At 32.3% G+C, this 21,856-nt stretch overlaps 1 protein-coding gene and 2 long non-coding RNA genes across 3 annotated transcripts; all 3 read right to left on the bottom strand.

Annotated features, from left to right (window-relative positions):
• Positions 1 to 1,846: 1,846 nt before the first annotated feature.
• LOC122290416 lies at positions 1,847 to 5,026 on the bottom strand. The gene is made up of 2 exons (XR_006236384.1): positions 4,845 to 5,026; positions 1,847 to 2,122 (listed from the first exon to the last, which is right to left on the bottom strand). It is a non-coding gene; the product is annotated as an uncharacterized LOC122290416 (long non-coding RNA).
• A 1,910-nt stretch (positions 5,027 to 6,936) lies between these two features.
• Positions 6,937 to 7,962, bottom strand: LOC122289324. Its single transcript, XM_043096305.1, has one exon. The coding sequence runs from the start codon at positions 7,960 to 7,962 to the stop codon at positions 6,937 to 6,939; it is 1,026 nt and encodes a 341-aa protein (XP_042952239.1).
• A 6,368-nt stretch (positions 7,963 to 14,330) lies between these two features.
• LOC122289034 lies at positions 14,331 to 15,033 on the bottom strand. The gene is made up of 2 exons (XR_006236083.1): positions 14,942 to 15,033; positions 14,331 to 14,521 (listed from the first exon to the last, which is right to left on the bottom strand). It is a non-coding gene; the product is annotated as an uncharacterized LOC122289034 (long non-coding RNA).
• Positions 15,034 to 21,856: the final 6,823 nt, after the last annotated feature.

Genomic DNA, 21,856 nt, shown 5'->3' with positions numbered 1-21,856 from the left:
TTGAGGGAGGGCGGGGGGCGGATGGGAAAACCCCACCCCCGCACCATGCGGGGAGGGGGCTACCCCGCACCGTATGATGCGGATAGCACCCCTAGTTTGGTTAGTCAATCCAACTCAATTCAATTCATCTAATCATTACAACTTTTACAACTTTCAACACAAAATATAATAAATAATTTATCTTTTTCAAATCTCAATTCAACTTTTTCAAATCCTAAAATAATAATAATATTAAAAAATAATATTTTAAACTTTCATCTCAACTAATCTCAACTCAACCCACTGTCCAAACTGTACCACGTTTAAAAGGCGTAAGGGGAAATAAAAAAGGGCAACTTACTTTTTGACTTCTGTTTTGGGGAAGGGAAACCTATAAGTAGCCTTTAATTTTTGGAGAAGGGGAGAAAAGTATCCTCATGCTTTCTTACCTTATCTTTAACCTTTGTTAAAGCCAATTACGGATATTCATCAGTTAAATACTGGATTCGTAACTGATCCGGGCGGATATAATAATTTTGTATCTGCCCAGATCATTCAGATTTTTAACTAGACTGAAAAAAAATTCAGTCTGGATGCACGCCCTTACATATATTGATATTGCAAATTTATAAGCAGAGATTAAATATTTAAATGGAATAAAAAATGATTATTAAAATGATATGAAAAAATAGATAAACATTGTAAAAGTCATTATGTAAAATAGAAAAAGTGAAGTTTGGTAATGTATTTTAAAGGATAAGATTAAAAAAAAAAAAAAACATTATGAATGCTCTAACCCAGTAAACTTTGTGAAGTTTGGAGATTTTTGCCAACCTACAGTTCTGAAGCTTGTGAAGTTGGAAGATAAGTTCCGTGATTCTTTAAAATGAATATGTGGTGTTTGCATAATCTATAACTGTGTCAAGCATTACTCTTCAGTGACTTGTGGAAAAACCCAAAAAGGTGCAAACAATTTAGGTCTTTGTTGTCTACACAGTTAGTTAATTGCAGAGTTCTGCCCCGTACATCAACCTCATCACACGTGGCCTAGGCAGATGTGTTAAAATAAAGGCTTCTCCCTGGCAGAAGTCGATTGAAATATAAGCGGTGTGCATGCCAAAAACGCAAAGTATGACAACCGATTTGGATTCAATAATCCCTCCAATTCATCTCAATTCATCCTATCTAATAATTATAACTTTTCTAAATTTTCATATAAAATATAATAAATAATTTAATTTTTTCAAATTCAAAAATAATAATAATATTAAAAAATAATATTATAATAATATTTTAATTAACTTTCATCTCAACTCACTAATTTCTAAGAACCTTAAATGCGTGTCGGTAGCTGTGGATGTAAGCCAAAAGCATCCAAGTTAGCGGTGGAGGTTGATTTCTTTGGAAAGACATGACTTTCTAAAATTCTTAAGTTTGAGGGTTACAGTGCCTAAGATTAAGAATGCGGTGGAGAAGCTTAAATGAGACCAGTTGTAGAGTTAAGAGATTAAGTTGAGAGAGAAGTTTTTAACTGGATCAAATTTATAGACTGTTAGCTCGGAAAATGGCAGACAAAAACATGTTCAACTTAAGCACCAGAAACCCACACTTTTTTGTTTTGTTTTGTAATTTTTTTTTTTGCTTGTTTGTTTGTTTGTTTGTTTTTTTTAGTCTTGAGCTTGTGTTTCATACGGATGCGCAAATCTTCAGTTTTACATCATATTTTATTTACTCTTCTCTGAACGATGAAATTGGGAGCAGGCTCTCCAACGACTAAAAAAATTGCAAAACCAACAACATAAATTTGGTTGTTATGGTCGTATATGGCTAGTAGATGAAAGATAGATTGAAGAGAGGGTTCAGCAACTTACAAACCCTGAACATATCAATTGATGATATAGGGTTTGTACAAAGTGCTTCAAAATAATGTAAACTAATCTAATTACATTTGAATCTATCTAAATCTCAACAGATTAAAATTCAAATATATGCTATCTTAGAGGATAATTATCCTGCTCAACATCTTTATCAGTAGTTATCCATAGAGCCTTATCTCGTGTGCAGTTGTGCTGACTTGAGTTGTTTTGTTTGACTGGACTCTGTTCTTCAACAGTAGAGAGCTACGATTCCTATGGCCACCATGCTGTAATATAACATGGGTAAGTTCAATTCTGGTGAAAGAGGAGGGGACATAGCTGTTTAAATCTGGACTCTAATCCAAGTGTGTCATTGTTCTTTAACATTAAAAGGAAAATGTGTTGGTTTTTTATTGGGTGGTGTAAATCCTTCTTTTGCACGACATCCCGTTCGAAGAGGATCTCTCCTAATAACCTAAATGAAAACAAATCAAACTCAAGGACAATTACAGTATTTGACCCTTAAAATCGTAAGCTTATTGATTTTATTGAAAAAAAATCAGATTTTGTATCGCCAAACTACCAGCTCTTTTGAGATGCATATCTCAAACTACCAACTTTGTGACATTATTCGCCACAATAAATAACATTAACACCCAGTATTAAGATCAAACTGTCAATATTTTACATTGCCCTTAGATATTATTACCCTACAATGTTTTCATCCATATTTACCCTTAGACACTAAAAAAAAAAGGCTATATATTTATGTATGAAGTGAACCTGAAAGGTATGGGTTAGTTTGGCTGGACTAGGAATAGAATGATAAACATATGTATAAGTTTAAACATGTCATAACATACACAAAAGGTCCTGCAATATTTGGTGACAGAGCAACCAATTCCATTTGAACAAACTGCTAAAAATGCAAGTATAAATGAAAACTAATCCCCCTAACCCCAAAGCATTTAGGACAGGAAACAATCGTATGGTCAACTTGTCTCCAATGATAATCATTAAATATAAACCATAAAGACTCCGAAAAGGGTTAATGGCCAATGAACCAAAGCTGCACGCATAGGTATATAAAATAATTTTTTGTTACTAAGGGGATTTAAACTGAAAGTACTTGGACTCAAATCTTGGGCATCTACTCATGAGAGGTCAACAAATACCATGAATCCGAAACACCATATGATGAGTGAACAAAGATACTTCCCACGCTTCTTTCATATTAGATCCAAAAAGTAATATGAGATAAAATCACCATGAGGCCTCACAGTCTTCACACACCTTCACCTAAACATCCTAGAATGCCTCTAAATTAGAAATGCTCTTCTATATAAGGCAAGGGCCTGCTTATCCTGAAATGTAATGTCAAATTGATAGCATCATACATCTATCACTATCAAAAAGGCAGGCAAGTTCTACTGTATGCATGGAACATTCACCTCATCTTTCACAAGTTTCTAATTTTGCCTGATGTGTGCAACACTGATGGATTACCATACAAACCTGCTGAAACATGACCTCCTGAAATTATCTTTCCATTCGGGATCTATAGCCAAGGTCACATTTGATTATGTCAAAAGCAATCACGTCTCTGTTGGTGCAACGGGGAGCCCTTGAAATTCTATCTTCCCCTGGTTCGCTTTAACAACATCAGGAACCTCATTTTGATACTTGCTGACAAATTTCTCCATGAATTTCTTCTCAGTCATTCGGAGTATATAAACAATGCTAGTATCTTCCTTTATCAACCCCTTCAACATCAAAAGTTGCAGAACTGAACACCTTGGAATAATCCGCTTCTCCAAGCTAAGCTGTAGAAGAATCGGACACTTGGAGATCTTCGAAGGCTTCATCTTCAGTTTGTTCACAAAGAGATCCATCATTTTCTTGATCTTCTTTTCCGAACAACTCATACACAAGGGATGCCGCTTGAATGCTGCGTAAATCTCATCCTCTGACAAACCAAAACTCCTAAAAGCTTGCACCTTCAGCTCCCACAATGTTTTACTATTTTGTGCCATGGACCCAATGGCAACAATAAATTGCAGACAATTGGGTTTAAAACCTAATTTCATAACGTCACTAACAATCTCATTAAACCGATTGCTATCAATTCTCAGTGGCAATGGTCTTATAAAGAAGAGTTTGAAAACTAATGACTGGGGAACACCATGGCTTATCAGAGTAGCGATGTTGGGCAGTAGCATATGTACAACGTTTATTCTAATTACTTCAGAGTATGCCTTTATAACCTTTAAGACATTCTCGTCAGTGCCAAGAATCCGCCTAAGCTCTTGAACACACGGAATGATTTGTTTTTCGAGGCTTGTTCGCAGAATATAAGGCGATGCAGATAAAAGCTTTGTAATTTCAAGATCTGACAAGCCTAACGATCTGAAAAACTCCACCTTTGGCTTAAGAGTCTTTTGAGCATTATACGTATACAATACGGGACACTTCATAGTCAAAGTTTTTATTTGCACATCGCTAAGACCTTGTGCTCTAAAAAAATCAACAGCAGTGTATGCATCACTTTCTAGCACAGTTGGGAATTTCGTGAGCATTTTGGCGAGGCTAGCGCCAGAAAACCCTATGGATTTAAACAACTCCATGTTGGGCTTGAGGGTATTGCCTAAATCGGCCAAAAGCAACAATGGACGACTACTAATTAACTGTATGATGTGGTTCTGCGTCAAACCGTGAGTTCTCAACAGATTCAGAACGGAGTTGGGATTCTTTACCTCCTTAATGTTGAATTTCTCGGAAGCTGAAGCGGCCAATTCTAAGGACAACCCACATGAGTTCCGGAGGAAGGAAACTGTAAGAGATTTTGGGTCCGTGGAATTAGGGGTGTCTGAGATGGGCTTCAGAGAGGAGGTTGAGAACAAGTGGCCATGGCAGATTGGTGAAGCTCTGCGCCTTAATTGTTGGGGCAGATTTACGGAAATTAAACGAAGCATTTGGTTTGAATGCCGAAAAAGCTGAATCAATGGTTACCTGGATTGAGTTTTGAGATGGAATGCGATACTATTGTTGATTGAAGCGTCGGCCTCCTCCCTTTCCCCATGCCCTGAGACTTCTCAGTGCAGCAATGATTTCTGCTGGAGGTTCAGGTAAGCACAGCCCAAAGGCACCCGTAGGTCGAACGGTAAGAAAATTAATGTAAAAGCAAATTGCAATTTTTGTTTGCTTTTGAATTAATATAAAAATTAGACAAATTTCATTATTTTGCCTCACTTATATCACTCAGAGCACTTGATTGCGATTTTTGTGTTTTTATTATTTGAATTGTAATTTTAAATACATGTAGTTAGTTTTATACTTTTAGAAAATATTTTTAATTTTAAATTTTATATAAAATTATGTTAATCAGTTTAAATGAATTATTTGAGTCAATTCAACCCATTTATATAAACAGGTCGAAATAAGTCGCGTTGTTTCAACACGCTATTTTAATAGATCACGTTAGGGTTTGAAAATCTAACCTGTTAAATTTAACGGATCGTGTTCGAGTTGACCCACCTAACCCATTAATGACCCATTTAGACTCGTTAATTTTTTTATTCTAAATTACAATTGTATCATTTTTAACCTAAAAATAAAAATACCTTAATCCTATTTCATATGTCCTAACTTTCTCTCTTAGTTCTCAGTTGAATCAGTTCTCATAAGTCACAATCGCTTCTCACACTTCCTCTAAAATGTAATTCTAGTATTTTTATTATTTGGATTGTGATTTTACATTTATGTAGTTAATTTTATATTTTTAGTAGACGTTTTGATTTTAAGTTTTTTATAAAATTATATTAATCAGGTCAAATAAACTATTTGGATCAATTCAATTCCTTTATATAAATGAGTTGAAACGAATCAAAATGGATCGTGTCATGTCGACCTGTTATTTTAATGGATTATGTATGGTTTGAAGATTTGACTCGTTAAACTTAATGGATTGTATTCAGGTTGATCCACATCATATAATATGCATAACTTTAACACGATATGAATACGACCCGCTAACACAATTTGCCACTCCCAATGTGGTCAAACTCAAAACTAGAATATACAAAGATTTATTAAAATTAAAATTTATAAGAAGACAAAAACTAAAATAATAAACCGAGAGAGACAAAATAAATTAAGGGAAGTGAGATGAGTAACACATGATGCACCCATGAGTCAAGTTTAAATATAAGAAATGTTTCATTTCATTTTATCTCATTATTATAATTTTTCTAAATTTTCATACAAATCATAATAAACAATTCAATCTTTTGAAATTTCAAAATAATAATAATATTAAAAAATAATATTATAATAATATTTTATTTAACTTTCAACTTTCATTTCAATTAATCTTATTTTAACTCTCTATCCATACACCACCCAAAAAGGATAAGAGTGTTGTTGGTTGGTTAGTTGATCGCATTTGGCAACTGTCATCATCCATATGCATCAGTTTAAACATGTCATAACAAATACAAAAGGTCCTGCAATATTTGGCAACAGAGCAACCAATTCCATATGACCAAACTGCTAAAATTGCAAGTATAAATGAAAACTAATTCCACCAATTCCAAAGCATTTAGGACATGAAAACAATCATATGATCAATAATTTGTTTCTAATTATAATCATTAAAGACCCGAAATAAGGGTTAATGGCCAATGAACCAAAGCTTCACGTATAGGTATATAAAATAATTTTTGTTAGAGCATTTCCATCCACTTTCCCAAAACTTTTAGGAAATATATTTAAATTTTTGATAAAAATATATTTGAATGCTCTAACAAATAAGGACAGGATTTGCTTCTCCTGCAATGTAAGTTCAAATTAATAGGACCATACGCTATCACTATCAACAAAGCAGACAAGGTTCACCTCAACAATGACAACTTTCTAGTTCGAACTTCGCACCTAAAGTGAACAGCACAGATAGATCACCATAGAAAGTTGCTGAAACAACTCCGCAAAAATGTTTTACCCTGAAATAACACAGACGAAGATACACGTCCAACTGCAGACATGTTGAACTAAATCTGAACTCATGATCTTTAGGCAATGCCAAATTTGATTATATCCAAAGTAGTCACATTTCCATGGCTACGGGGAGCCCTTGAAATTCTATCTTCCCTTGGTGTGCTCTAACAACATCAGGAACCTCAGATTGATACTTGCTCACAAATCTCTCCATGAAGTTCTTCTCAGCCTTTGTAACCATATAAACAACGTTAGTATCTTCCTTGATCAAACCCTTCAACATCAAAAGTTGCAGAACTGAACACCTTGGAATAATTCGCTTCTGCAAGCTATGCAGTAGAAGATTCGGACAATTGGAGATCACAGAAGGCTTCATCTTCAGTTTGTTCATAAAGAAATCCATCATTTTCTTGATCTTCTTCTCCGAAAGAGCCATACACAAGGGTTGCCGCTTGAATGCTGCGTAAATCTCATCCTCTGACAAACCAAAACTCCTAAAAGCTTGCACCTTCAGCTCCCACAATGTTTTACTATTTTGTGCCATGGACCCAATGGCAACAATAAATTGTAGACAATTGGGTTCAAAACCTAATTTCATAACGTCACTAACAATCTCACTAAATCGATTGCTATAGATATTCAGTGGCCGTGGTCTTATAAAGAAGAGTTTGAAAACTAATGATTGGGGAACACCATGGCTTATCAGAGTAGCGATGTTGGGCTGTAGCATTTCTACAACGTTTATTCTAATTACTTCAAAGTATGCCTTTATAACCTTTAAGACATTCTCGTCGGTGCCAAGAATCCGCCTAAGCTCTTGAACACACGGAATGATTTGTTTTTCGAGGCTCGTTCGCAGAACATTAGGCGATGCAGATAAAAGCTTTGTAATTTCAAGATCTGGCAAGCCTAACGATTTGAAAAACCCCAACTTTGGCTTAAGAATCTTTTGAGCATTATAAGTATAAAGTTCGGGACACTTCATAGTCAATGTTTTTATTCGCATATCACTAAAACCATTTGCTCTAAAAAAATCAACAGCAGTGTACGCATCACTTTCTAGCACAGTTGGGAATTTGGTGGGCATTTTGGCGAGGCTAGCGCCAGAGAACCCTAAGGATTTAAACAACTCCATGTTGCGCTTGAGGGTATTGCCTAAATCGGCCAAAAGCAATAATGGACGACTACTAATTAAGTGTATGATGTGGTTCTGCGTCAAACCGTGAGTTCTCAATAGATTTAGAACGGAGTTGGGATTCTCTACATTCTCAATGTTGAGCTTCTTGGAAGCCGAAGTGGCCAATTCTAAGGATAACCCACTCGAGTTTCGGAGGAAAGAAACTGTAAGATATTTTGGGTCCGTGGAATTAGGGGGGTCTGAGATGGGCTTGAGAGAGGAGGTTGAGAACAAGTGGCCATGGCAGATTGGTGAAGCTATGCGCCTTTATTGTTGGGGCAGATTTACGGAAATTAAACGAAGCATTTGGATTTATGGCTGAAAAAGCTGAATCAATGGTTACGTAGATTGAGGCCTGTTTGGGATTATGGTGGGAGGTCTAGAAAGTACGGTAGAACGATATAAAGTGCTTATATGATAAAATTTATCTATTTGGTAGTTTTATATTAAAGTACTTCTAAATCAAGAAAAAGTAGAAAACTACGTTTCAACAAAAGCACCAAAGTGATGCTTTTTGTCAGAAGCACTTTAGAAAAAATAATCCATATTTTACCGTGCTATGTATATTACGAAATGACCCTCATCATTTTAGCACAATGACAACTTTGTCAATCTATATTTTTTATTATTTCCGTATAATCTACTCAAGACTTTACCCATAAATATTTTTCATTTTTCTCCTATCACTTATGCATCGTTGAAGAAATTTTCTTTTTCATTATATTATAATTATTGAAAAATCTATTAGACTATTTTTGTTATTATTTTATTATAATATTTTATTTTTATCAAGTATATGCCCTTTTATGTCATTTTTATGTCAAAAAGTACTTTTTAAATTTGTTTCCAAACAAATTAGTATGTTTAAAAGTGCTATAGATATACGGATTCTAAACAATAAATAGTTTTTTAATAGTAGAGCTTATTGCGTTAAGCTCTAAGCTATAAGCTTTAAGTTAAAAGTAATATTTTCTACCGCAACTCCAAACATGCATTGAGTTTTGAGATGGAATGTGATTATATTGTTGATTGAAGCGTTGATCACCTCCCTTTTCCCACGCTTTGTGACTTCTCAGTTTAGCAATGATTTGTGTTGGATATGGGTGTAACTGGTTCGGTTCGGTCTGATTTTAGATAAAATTTAGGACTGAATCGGTATATACCGGTTTTATATTTTACAAAATCGATTTCACACCGGTTATCCTCTTAAACTGGTATTCTGGTTTTACTGGTTTCCTGGCCGGTTTGGTCCAGTTTTAATGTATTATATTATATATTATATTATAATATATAATACTATAGTGATAATATATTATAGTATATTATAATATATATTGTAATTGTATTATAATCTATAATGATATATTATAGTATATTATAATATATAGTGATATAGTATTAGTATAACTATTAATATGCACTATATAATATTATTATAACTATTAATACAATAAGTAAAATGATATAAGATTTTAAAAGTTAATATTATATTAATTAGTAATTTATCATATAATACAAAACTATTTTATATGTAGTTATATATAATATATAAATATTATATACAATATAAAAAATTAAAATATTTATCGGTCCGGTCCGATTTTAGAAAAAGAAAAGTTGAAACCGGATTGATTTTAATTGGTTTAAAAAAAATAAGAATGATACCAGACTGAATCAACCTCGAGACCGGACCGATTTACCGGTTTATTGGTTTTTTTTTACACTCCTAGTACTGGAGGTTCAGCTAAGCACAGCCCAAAGGCACCCGAAGGCCGAAAGGTAAGAAAATGAATGTAAAAGAATCTGCAATTTTTGTTTACTTTTGAATTAATATAAAAATATGGAGAAATTTTATTATTCTACCTCACGTATATCCCATCATTTTCATCCATTCATTGGGGTGTAACGTGGTTTACTAAAAAATATTTTAAAAAATATATTAAAAATATAGACAATAAAAAGGTTAGAGAAAACCTATGGTAACCTAGAATTTTAGATCACGTTTAACAAGATGGATTAAATTAAGTTGTGAATACTAATATTTTGTGGATCCTATTAAGATGAGTTTAACCTTTTTAGATTGAGATTAGTTTAACTTTTTTAGATTGAGATGAATTTAACTTTTTAAATTGAAATGTGTTTTCATCCATTCACTAGGAGTGTAATGTGGTTTACTAAAAAATATTTTAAAAAATATATTAAAAATACAGACAATAAAGAGGTTAGAGAAAACCTATGGTAACCTAGAATTTTAGATCACGTTTAACAAGATGGATTAAATTAAGTTGTGAATACTAATATTTTGTGGATCCTATTAAGATGAGTTTAACCTTTTTAGATTGAGATTAGTTTAACTTTTTTAGATTGAGATAAATTTAACTTTTTAAATTGAAATGTGTTTTCATCCATTCACTGGGAGTGTAACGTGGTTTACTAAAAAATATTTTAAAAAATATATTAAAAATACAGACAATAAAGAGGTTAGAGAAAACCTATGGTAACCTAGAATTTTAGGTCACGTTTAACAAGATGGATTAAATTAAGTTGTGAATACTAATATTTTGTGGATCCTATTAAGATGAGTTTAACCTTTTTAGATTGAAATTAGTTTAATTTTTTTAGATTGAGATGAATTTAACTTTTTAAATTGAAATGTGTTTTCATCTATTCACTGGGGGTGTAACGTGGTTTACTAAAAAATATTTTAAAAAATATATTAAAAATAGAGACAATAAAGAGGTTAGAGAAAACCTATGGTAACCTAGAATTTTAGATCACGTTTAACAAGATGGATTAAATTAAGTTGTGAATACTAATATTTTGTGGATCCTATTAAGATGAGTTTAACCTTTTTAGATTGAGATTAGTTTAACTTTTTTAGATTGAGATGAATTTAACTTTTTAAATTGAAATGTGTGTTCATCCATTCATTGGGGGTGTAACGTGGTTTACTAAAAAATATTTTAAAAAATATATTAAAAATACAGACAATAAAGAGGTTAGAGAAAACGTATGGTAACCTAGAATTTTAGATCACGTTTAACAAGATGGATTAAATTAAGTTGTGAATACTAATATTTTGTGGATCCTATTAAGATGAGTTTAACCTTTTTAGATTGAGATTAGTTTAACTTTTTTAAATTGAGATGAATTTAACTTTTTAAATTGAAATGTGTTTTCACCCATTCACTGGGGGTGTAACGTGGTTTACTAAAAGATATTTTAAAAAATATATTAAAAATACAGACAATAAAGAGGTTAGAGAAAACGTATGGTAACCTAGAATTTTAGATCACATTTAACAAGATGGATTAAATTAAGTTGTGAATACTAATATTTTGTGAATCCTATTAAGATGAGTTTAACCTTTTTAGATTGAGATTAGTTTAACTTTTTTAGATTGAGATGAATTTAACTTTTTAAATTGAAATGTGTTTTCATCCATTCACTGGGGGTGTAACGTGGTTTACTAAAAAATATTTTAAAAAATATATTAAAAATACAGACAATAAAGAGGTTAGAGAAAACGTATGGTAACCTAGAATTTTAGATCACGTTTAACAAGATGGATTAAATTAAGTTGTGAATACTAATATTTTGTTGATCCTATTAAGACGAGTTTAACCTTTTTAGATTGAGATTAGTTTAACTTTTTTAGATTGAGATGAATTTAACTTTTTAAATTGAAATGTGTAAAGTAGATTGAGATAAATTTAATTTTTTTTAAATAATAAAAAAATATTAGGTTTTATTAATAATTTATTTAAAATGAGTTAAGTTTGGTTCTTAACAACTAAACACAATCTTAATTTTTCTCTTTTTATATTTTTAGACGACGTGTCATTGAGGCAAAATGAGCAATATAATTCGAGTGATAGTTGTAATTCTCAAATAATATATGTGTAGACAAGCATAGGCGGAGTCACGTTGGGGAGGGATGTGAGAATTTATATATATATATGTTAATTTTTTTATTTAATAAAATAATATTAATTTATTTCCTACACATCTCATATAAAATAAAATACATATTTTTATTATAAATAAAATAAAATAAAAAAAATTCTAACTATAACCAGTAATATTCATTACCTCTTTCCATTGTCTATATTAAAAGAGAAATAACCAAAAATTTTGATTTAGATTCAATACTTGATGATTTTGTTTTATTTTAAAAAGTGCAAGTTACAAGTAGAGAATTATTATTATTATGACGACTCAATTATATTCTTATTTTGACCTATTGACAAGTGGTGAAACGTGATTTATTAAAAAAAATATATTAAAAGCACAAGTAACAAAAGGATTAGAGGAAACCTGCTATGATAACTTAGGGTTTTAATTTTTTTCTTTTTGTGTTTTCAAACCTCACTTCAACCAGGCAAACTAAGCTATATAACCTGAGTAACATGGTAGATTTTTCCGAGTAACATGATTGTTTTGGTGTGTGGTTGTGTTAGCAACTAGATTTTTCCAAATAACATAGTAACAATTCTCTTCTAAAAGAAATATAGGTGGTTCTACTCCCACCGAGGAGAGCCAGCAAACAATCATTTCTTTTTTCAAAATATTTTTTTGAACCCCTTAACATTTAATAATAATAATAATTACAAATTTATTAAAAATACTTCTTTAACCATGGAATCAAAAACCCCAATTGGTGAGTTTTATTAGTGGATTTTATTGGTGAAAGTAATGTTTTTCAAAAAATATATGGATAGAAAAGATATTTGACCATAGGGAAATGTTGAGTGTCCCAATAATAGATTTTGACATTTTTTTTAGTGATTAAGAAGGTATTTTTTTTTTAATAATGTTGTGAATTTTTTTAAAATATTAAAAATTTTAAAAAATACATTAAAAAGAAAAGAAAAGAAATGCACTTATCAGAATTCCCCGAGAACTGTAGTGCCACCCTTGACAGAACAACTCTTCTACACTAGAGACAATAAAATCACGGAAAATTCTATATACTATATTATCATCCCACTTTTATCCCATTAAATATGATGTGACACATTTATTAAGATTGAATGATCATTTATTACATACTTCTTTATTATCTAATGGTGATGAATGTGCTATATCTTATTTAATAAGATAAAAATAAGATGAAAGTATAATATATAGCATTACTTTCAAAAATTAAAAACAAAGACAACGGATAAGAGACTATGAACTATGGGCAATGGATCCTGAACATTTTGTTCATAACATTTCAGCCCATCACAAAATCTGCACAATCAAACATTTCATCCAATCATAAACCAGCAAAATCAGAAAATCCTGCTAGCTTGTGTTCAACTCCGCATCTGGCAGTCAATATGAGAGAGTCAATATAAAAATGTGCATTGGCATGAAAACTGAGCAGTTTTTGGTAGAAAGTGCTTCTTGCTTTTTCTCCAAGATATGGAGGCATCATCCTTAGGGCTGTTCAACCGGGCCGGATTTTATCATGCCCAGCCCGGAATCCGGTATAACCGGATTCCGGTTCCGGTTTTCGGCCCGGGTCAAATCCGGGCCGGCATCCGGATTCTAAAAACCGGTTTAAACCGGTCCGGGTACCGGATTTTAATTCCGGATCTGGGTTTTAAAACCCGGTACCCGGGTGATATAAACTAAAGATGCAAAACTGAAAACCCTACTTCTGTTCTGCTTAGCGCCGCCCCCCCACCCGAATTCAGATCTCTCTCTGCGACGCGAATCCTATCCCAGCCCCCCCCACCCGAATTCAGATCTCTCTCTACGACGCGAATCCTATCCCAGTTTCCTCTCTCTCTCTCTCTCTCTCTCTCTCTCTCTCTCTCTCTCTCTCTCTCTCAGCTCTCGATCCCTTTGCTATAGTCGAGGAAACTGCCACTCAGCCACCATGGGGTGAGTATTTTACCTTCCTCTAACTTTTTCTCGACAATCTTCACTATTTTTTTCTTATATTATTCGTGCATCTTTCTAGTTATGGTTCTTTATTGTTGGGTTGAAGGTACTCAGTAAATTGAAATAAAGCGTATAACGCATTATTCCGATTTGGGTCTGTGTAGTTTTGGTTCTCTGTTATGGCTTGATCTGTTGCATCCTTCTTTAGATCTTTGAGGGCTCTTTTATTACTTTGTTGATTTGGGTCTATTTTGATGTGAATGTTTGAATGTAAGAATCTTTGTTTTAGTTCAAAGTAGCTAGATGCATTGAACTTTTGTTCGAGTGGGTGTTTTTCCCTGATGACCATCATCTTTTGTTCGAGTTGATTGTTTTGTTTTAGAAGTCCTGCGCCTATAAGATGGAAAATCACAACTAAGTAAATTCATGGAGTTACAGCCCACAGAACATACTAAGCTGCTAAAGGTTTTGGTAGGAGACATCATGATCGTTACATAGAGTTATTCATCACATCATTGAGGAAAATAATTTCACATTATAAACTAAAATCATACATCTGATCACGGGTTTTAGATTGATTCTTCTTTTTCCTGGGAATTGGTAGAGCTGGAAGATTGCAGGCCAATGGGCTTGAAGTAAAGAACTGAAAGCAGAAAAAAAAAATACTCAGAATAAAGCATAAATTTTCTTTTATGATGTAATTTTATAAAAGCAGGAGGAAGATAATAGAAAGTAGTCATTAGGAACACTTGTATTCCTCTTTAGCTATTTCTTTGTTTATTTTGCTTCTGGAATAAGCCTAAACAGCATATGCTTCAAGTTTAAGATGGCCTTCCATTATTTCTCCCTTGTGCTTCTATTAAACTTTAATCAATTACATGGAGCAAAGTACCCTTCATATCCCAAAATCTTCCTAATACTAGTAAGTCCAGCACCAAAACCTTTCAATTTTAAACTCGTAGTACAAAGTTTTGGTTATACCAAAGAAAAGTGCTGAAATGTCGTTATACCACTAGCAATGAGTACAGAGAAAGAGCTTGCCATCTATTATGTTTATACTCACTTCACTATGGAGAGCAGAAGCAGCACTGCCACGAGAGGTTGGTCTAGAGCAAGAAGTGTAGTCAAAAGGCCAAATGAAGAGGTAGGTAAGGGCTGAAGGCTTCTTCAAAACTAGGCCTATAATGCCACGGTGGATGGAAGCTTGCTGGTAGCTTCAGGAGGAAGATCCACAAAGTTTGAAGATCCTTTGAAGCTGCTCAACCTGTGTACAACAGAGGTAGAACTTAAAAACAGCCAGTGTAGAATCAATGCATGCATATCCTTAAATAAAAGTAGTAATTATGCAATGCATGCATGGAACAGAATCTATCCAAATTTTCTTCTGGATTTGTATTATTAAAGGCGGTTCTACCTCTGTTCTCCCAGGCATAAATGGTCTTCCAACAAACATCTCTGCCAATAGGCATCCTGCCAATAGGTATTGTGAAATGAGGGGCAAGGACCTTTTGGATGCAGGTGTAATTACACCAGTAGATCTCTATGAATGGATGAAGGCAAAGAATACCTTGTTATTCATAGATATGTAATTTTCATATATTGTAGTTGTGTTTTGTAATGTAATATATAAATATCAAATAATGTAATTAGTTAAAAAGGTAATTAGTTTTATTTTATTTTATTTTTGAAAGGAAACACTTCATATATCATTAACCAGAAATATTTTTTGTTTTATATATAAAAAAGGATGCTTTTCAACATTTTTTTTTGAAAAAGTTGTATAGAATATAGGCTTTTAGATTAAAAAAAAAATTATGATTTTCAACACTATTATTTTCTTGAAAAAAAAAAATTAATGAATAAGATTTTGTTATAAAAAAAAAAAAAAAAAAAGACCCAGGTATAGTCCGGAACCCGGATTCCGGGTTGTAAAAACCCGGATGAATCCGGGTTTCGGCCCGGGTCATAATCTGCACTAATCCGGTCCGAAATCCGGACCGGATTTGGAACCCGGGTTTCGGGCCGGGTATACCCGGATTCCCGGTCCGGAACCCGGATGAACAGTCCTAATCATCCTCCCCTTCAGTACTAATACAAGAATTTGCTACTTTTTCTAGAAATAACAGCACCATAAAAAATTGGCCATATAGTTTTATGGAAGAAGCCTAATCCAATGTTCTAAACATGAGACATGAGAACAGAGTTATACACACACCAGAGTATATTACAGATTGCATATGATGAGTAAACTTACTTTGCCTGAACACTATATTTTTTTTTTAAATTATATCCGTGGGTATTCGGGCTAGTTTGTGCGCATCTCGACAAATCCTGTAGGACTCTGAAATTAACGGCCAGGTAAACCTCCAATAGCTCTGAGGGACTCAAACTGGTGACAATTGGAAAACAAACTTAAAACCTGACCAACTGAGCTATCCTTAAGGGTTTGTCTGAACACAATTAATGACCAAAACATCACTTTCTTATGGATCTGCGAATATATAAATATATGCATACAAATTATGTGTCTTTTAATCAAGCCAGGTTGTCATTTCACCCTAAGCCATAGGAGGACATGACCTTCATTTTCAAATTATAATACACAAGCATCGGAAATATTCTGTGAGGGAAAAAATTCCCTTGAATTACAGGTTACCAAAGCATTATAAGAAAGCAAACATTAACCTGTTTACTGTTGTTTGCAAGTTGAAACAGAACCTTAGAACCCCAAATCACAAAATAATAATACTAGCACAATCCACGACTACCGTCGTCAATTATTGAGTGTCGACTCAATAATCCACATTCACAAAATTAGTGTGTCCTGTATTACTAAGGCTGAATTTTTTTTATGAATTTTTATTTCATCATCTTTATTTTCAAAGGCTGAGGTGGTCAGATTTGGGACATGTATTACTATTTGAGGCCATATGAGGTAGCTCCATGGGTATATAGAATTCCCAATATTTTCTTTTAAGATGGATATGGACAAACGAATCATTCTGATAATTAAGAGCAAATCCAAAAGAGTAAAATCGTCACAAGAGTCATTAAGGTTCCTTTACCAATTTCCAACCAATAATTTACCGTATGTTTGCTAAACTAAAATCCTCAATGTGATAAACCCCAACCCGCCACTATTTTTATCCTCCCCCAATCTGATATGTAACTTTCCATGGAATACCGTTTTTGTTGTTGGACTTCTCCCACCAGATTTTTGCCAACATACAGACATCTCCTGGGACAATCAATTGGCATCTTCTGAACAACATTCATCCTATATGTAACATGATATTTATTGTTTTTCTTTTTACATGTTCATATATTTGTTGTTTTGGAGATGGGCCCAAACAAGGTTGCCAACATTTTGGATATCCTTCATCTATATACATGTTCACTCGATCAATCAAGCTTTATTAGTGACCTACGATGGAGGAAAAAGTCAGAAAATGCTTTTGACGCGCATTTCAAATTTTGGATGAAATGCGCATTGTATGTTGCTAGTTCTCTAAATCTTTTGTTGTTCTTGTTTCATTTCCAAGAAAAAGGACTATGAGTATCAAATAAATAAATGCAATTTTGAGTGTTATACTGCAGAAACTTGTTGTCCTCTTGTTCGTTTCGAACACTGAACCTTAAATTTTTTTTCTTCCTTTAAGTGTTTGGGAACTGAGTGAGAACCCTATACTTTGATCAATATTATTGAACTATGTGGCATCCTCTATTTTTTTTTTTTAATTTCTAATTTTGTCAATCTTTTATTCACCAAGGCAATGCATGATATTCTCTATCATCAACATCACTTGGATAATGTAAGTGTTGATTTTTTGTATTTCAATATCTTTTACATATTCTATTAAGCTGGGAATTCTATTTTTGATCTATATGTTTAGTTTGGATCCTTGATTCAAGTTAATCAGTATGATCATTTGGAGTTCCTTGGAGTGGTTCCTCGTACCTTTATTGGTAATCTTCACTTCTTATATGGCTAGGGTTAGTGCTTATTTTAGGGTCAGCATAATACAGTTTGAAATTTTTTTTTTCTAACTATATGAAATAGTCAAATGAAGATTAAATTATTTCTTCTAGTAGGTCAAGTGTTCTAAGAGCATTAAATTAACTCCTTGCAAAATATTTTCATTCTCGTAGGAGCCTTGCTTGTATCAATTTTGGCATCTCCACTTATATTGCCAAGTAAATTGCTGCACTTGCCAAAGATTTATGGTTAGTTTTTAGTGAGTTATTCGAATACTTGGGCAAAATCATATGATTTTATTTATCTTAGATTGGAGTGAAAGTTGTTTATGTTGAGGTGCTGCACCATCGGTAACAACGAAATCCATGAAGGTCTTTTTCTTTTTAATTTTAATTTCAGCACTTCCTTTATGCTTCTTTTTATGTGTGTGATTGAAAAAGGGTCTATTCTAGTTACAAGTGGTTTTGACTCTTCATATAAATATTTTGTAACGAATTTCTCTGTTATAAACTGAATATATTGGTCCAATAATACAGAAGGTTTTACAAAAAAAAAATTCTTACTTCTACTATTTTATAGCAAATAGTATACGGCTTATTAGTTTTGATGTGCACGTACAGATCAGAATAGGTGATACAATTTTTTGTTATGAAGCATCAAATAGCCTGCACACATGATGTCTCATACATGAATGAAGTATATAATATCTTTCATTAATAATGGCTAAACATAAGATCAATGCTCTATATAATATCTATATCAGGAGAAACATAGCAATATTAAACCTAGCTTACTGAAGTACTAATTAATTAACCAAGTCCAAGGCTAGGCTAGTCTCAAATAATACCAATGCCTTAACTAGCTGCCGCCAGCCTTTTTAGGGAAATGATGCTACTTATTGTGCCTTTTGCCACAAAAGCTAGCGTAGGATTCACCCACTATTTAAGATATAATGCAGTAATAAGTTATTTATAATAATTATGCGCCAGACATCATTGCATTGAGATTATGCATGACTAAATCTATATTTGACAATATATTATTAGCAAACACAAAGAATGTGACACATGCAAGTCATATTTTCAGCTTTAGCTTATGAGTACATATATATATATATATATATAAGCGGGTGATGGCTTACTTAGACACTAAGCATATCTAGGCATCCATTAGCTCTCAAATAATGGCAAAGACCTATTGAAGATACTCATGACTGGAAAAAGTTTTGTTAAGTGGTTTTGTTCTTTTGTTATTTGTAAGCAGGGAATTATAGTAATCCTCCAGATGGTTGGTACTTGTTGATGATCAATCACTCAGTTACTTCAATACACTCAGTTCCCTCAACAAAGATTAGTTTATTGTTTCACATTTTACAAAGTAATTAAATCTAATAATCTTCCAGGATAATTTATAATTAAGCTACTGAAAACAACAATAATGGATGCATGTAACCAAATGCAATGAGCTCATATACTTATATATATATATATATATATATATTCATACTCAGTTTTACTTTTGCTTATCTAAAATTGAAAAAAATAGATATACATAGACCCCTCAACATAAGCAAGTGCATAATATCAAAATTCCAAAGATGTTCTATTTTTTCCTATTAATTTAACTTCTACTTTAACACTACCATGTGACGAAGTTAAATCACCACATTAACTTAAGGTTCTTAATGGATTCCAACCTTGGATTCAGTTGTTTATGAAGAAAAAGTTAGAAACATTAGGTTCACTTTGGAAGGTCTCCATGGATGCTGGAGACTATTCCTGCACGCAAGTTGAATATGCTATTACATAAGAAAAAGCATCCAGACATGTCTTTCATTTCTTATGATGTATTTTGATGTTCTTGCCAAATGATTAATATTTTCATATAAATATTTATTGGGTTAGTGATATGAGTTTATATATGCATGCTCCATTATATATATATTTGATATACATTTTTTTAATAGTTGTGGTAGTGATTATGTATAATAAACTATTTAAATTAGTAGTTTTCAACCATGCTATAACGGTCCATGCATTGGCAGGGTTATGTACGTAGGTGTGCAAGTGCAGCCTTTTAAAATTTCTTACAAGTCAATGTATGTGTTTTTCTTTATAAAACATGCACAAGGATCTTAAACCGCCATTTTTTTTTTCTTGTATTCCTTCTTGCTTTTATATAGATGGAGATCATTTAAATTTCTCAATTGAACTCTAGGGTTTAAAGTAAGAGAGATACCTATGATAAAGTAAACATCACAACATTTATTGCTGCTCAAATGAATTTCTCGAATAATATTTAATGTTCAATAAATACTATAAGACTTGCAACATATTTGTTTGCATAAATGGATTGTCTATATATTGAAAATAATTCTCCTCTCAAAACTAATATTAAACTAAAATTAGGATGCCTAAACTCTGGTGAGCCTCATTCAAATATTCTAAAGAGTTTTATGTGTAGTATATGGTGTAGAGATAATGAGTATAATTTTTCTATTAAATAATAATTATTTTTTTGAAAATATTTTTTGCATTTGATTATCAGTTTGTGAAAGTAAATAAGTAGAGTTAAAAATTTCTTTGAATATAATTTTTTAAGAGGATTTTTGTTTGAAAAATGCTTCATCCACAATGTGATATAAACATGTAACTTACAAATTGTAACGTCCGTCATTGTGGTGAGACTTTAAGAAATAGTTTTAGAAAACTAGTCGGAAATTACTTAATTTTCAAAAATTTTCATTTCCTCTTAGGATATAAAAGATTCCATAGTTAAAAATTAAAATCTGCCTTGTAACTTAAAATAAAGTTTGCAATTATATTCATTAAATTAAAAATACAAAATCATTTTATAGAATATGGTCAAATACTAAGCATTACTTCATACTGTAAAAATATACTAACATAGGTTTTCATTCATGCTTTTATATTTCCTCTACATACTTTACATAAAACATTTCTTTTCTTTGAAAACATTACAATGTGAGGTTTTTCTAAAAAATGTTTCATTTCCTCATAAAACTTTTCTTATACCTTGTACATTCATTCATGAAGAGATAAACCATTTCATAACATTCAATTAACTCTTATCACTTTCCTTTGGCCGGTACACATTGTTATACCCCTTGTGTTAAGGTTAATGGTCTTTTGGACTTGGATTCCGCCCGTGGCCACAAGTTGGAAATCCCTTTTCATTATGACAGAACCACTGGGTGCACTACCAATGGAACTGATTCAGCATTGCAAACTGCCTCTTTCCTCTTGGTACCATTATTCATTTCCTCATGGTTGTTACATAGTTTCATACATTGAAATTTTTCTTGCATTTCCTTTCCTTTCATTTTTATTCATAAGTCCATTTCATTTCATCGCATAAACATTAATCTCATCATTTAAACATCACTTGATAGCATTATTTAAACATCATTTCATAACATCATTTAAATATCGTTTCTTAGCCTTGATCATAAACATCATCATTTCATTTCATGGAACATAAATGCAATAGTACTATATACATCTATTTTACATCTGTACAACTATTCTGGAGGTGCATAAAAAGGGCCCGCTAATGAAGGCCATTACATACATATACTTTAAAATATTAATATTTTAGCATACTTTACTTTAGCATACTTTCATAAACTATCATTTCATTTTCCTTCATTGCATAAAAAGGACATTTTTCATAAAACTTTTTCATTTTCATATCATTCAGAAAACTCTAGAAGAGTATAAACATAATACTTATCTGGATTCCATGCTATTTTCATTTCATACAGTTCATTCATATGCATGTTAGATGGCAAGCTACAAGCATTCAGAAACTTAATGTCATTTCCTTTTCAAGTACATATGCAATTTAACCTTAAAACTTACATAAAACCATTATTGACTTAAACTTCCTTCACTTAGACATACTTTATTATCCAAATTTATCCTCTATACATTCATTTACTACCATTTTCTTATTTCAAAGCCATAGCTTGTGACCCAGAGG

The sequence above is a fragment of the Carya illinoinensis genome, chromosome 12, assembly GCF_018687715.1.
Source record: "Carya illinoinensis cultivar Pawnee chromosome 12, C.illinoinensisPawnee_v1, whole genome shotgun sequence".
Lineage (NCBI taxonomy): Eukaryota > Viridiplantae > Streptophyta > Magnoliopsida > Fagales > Juglandaceae > Carya > Carya illinoinensis.
The sequence above is the reverse complement of the archived record's forward strand: the minus strand, read 5'-3'. Positions and strand labels throughout refer to the sequence as shown.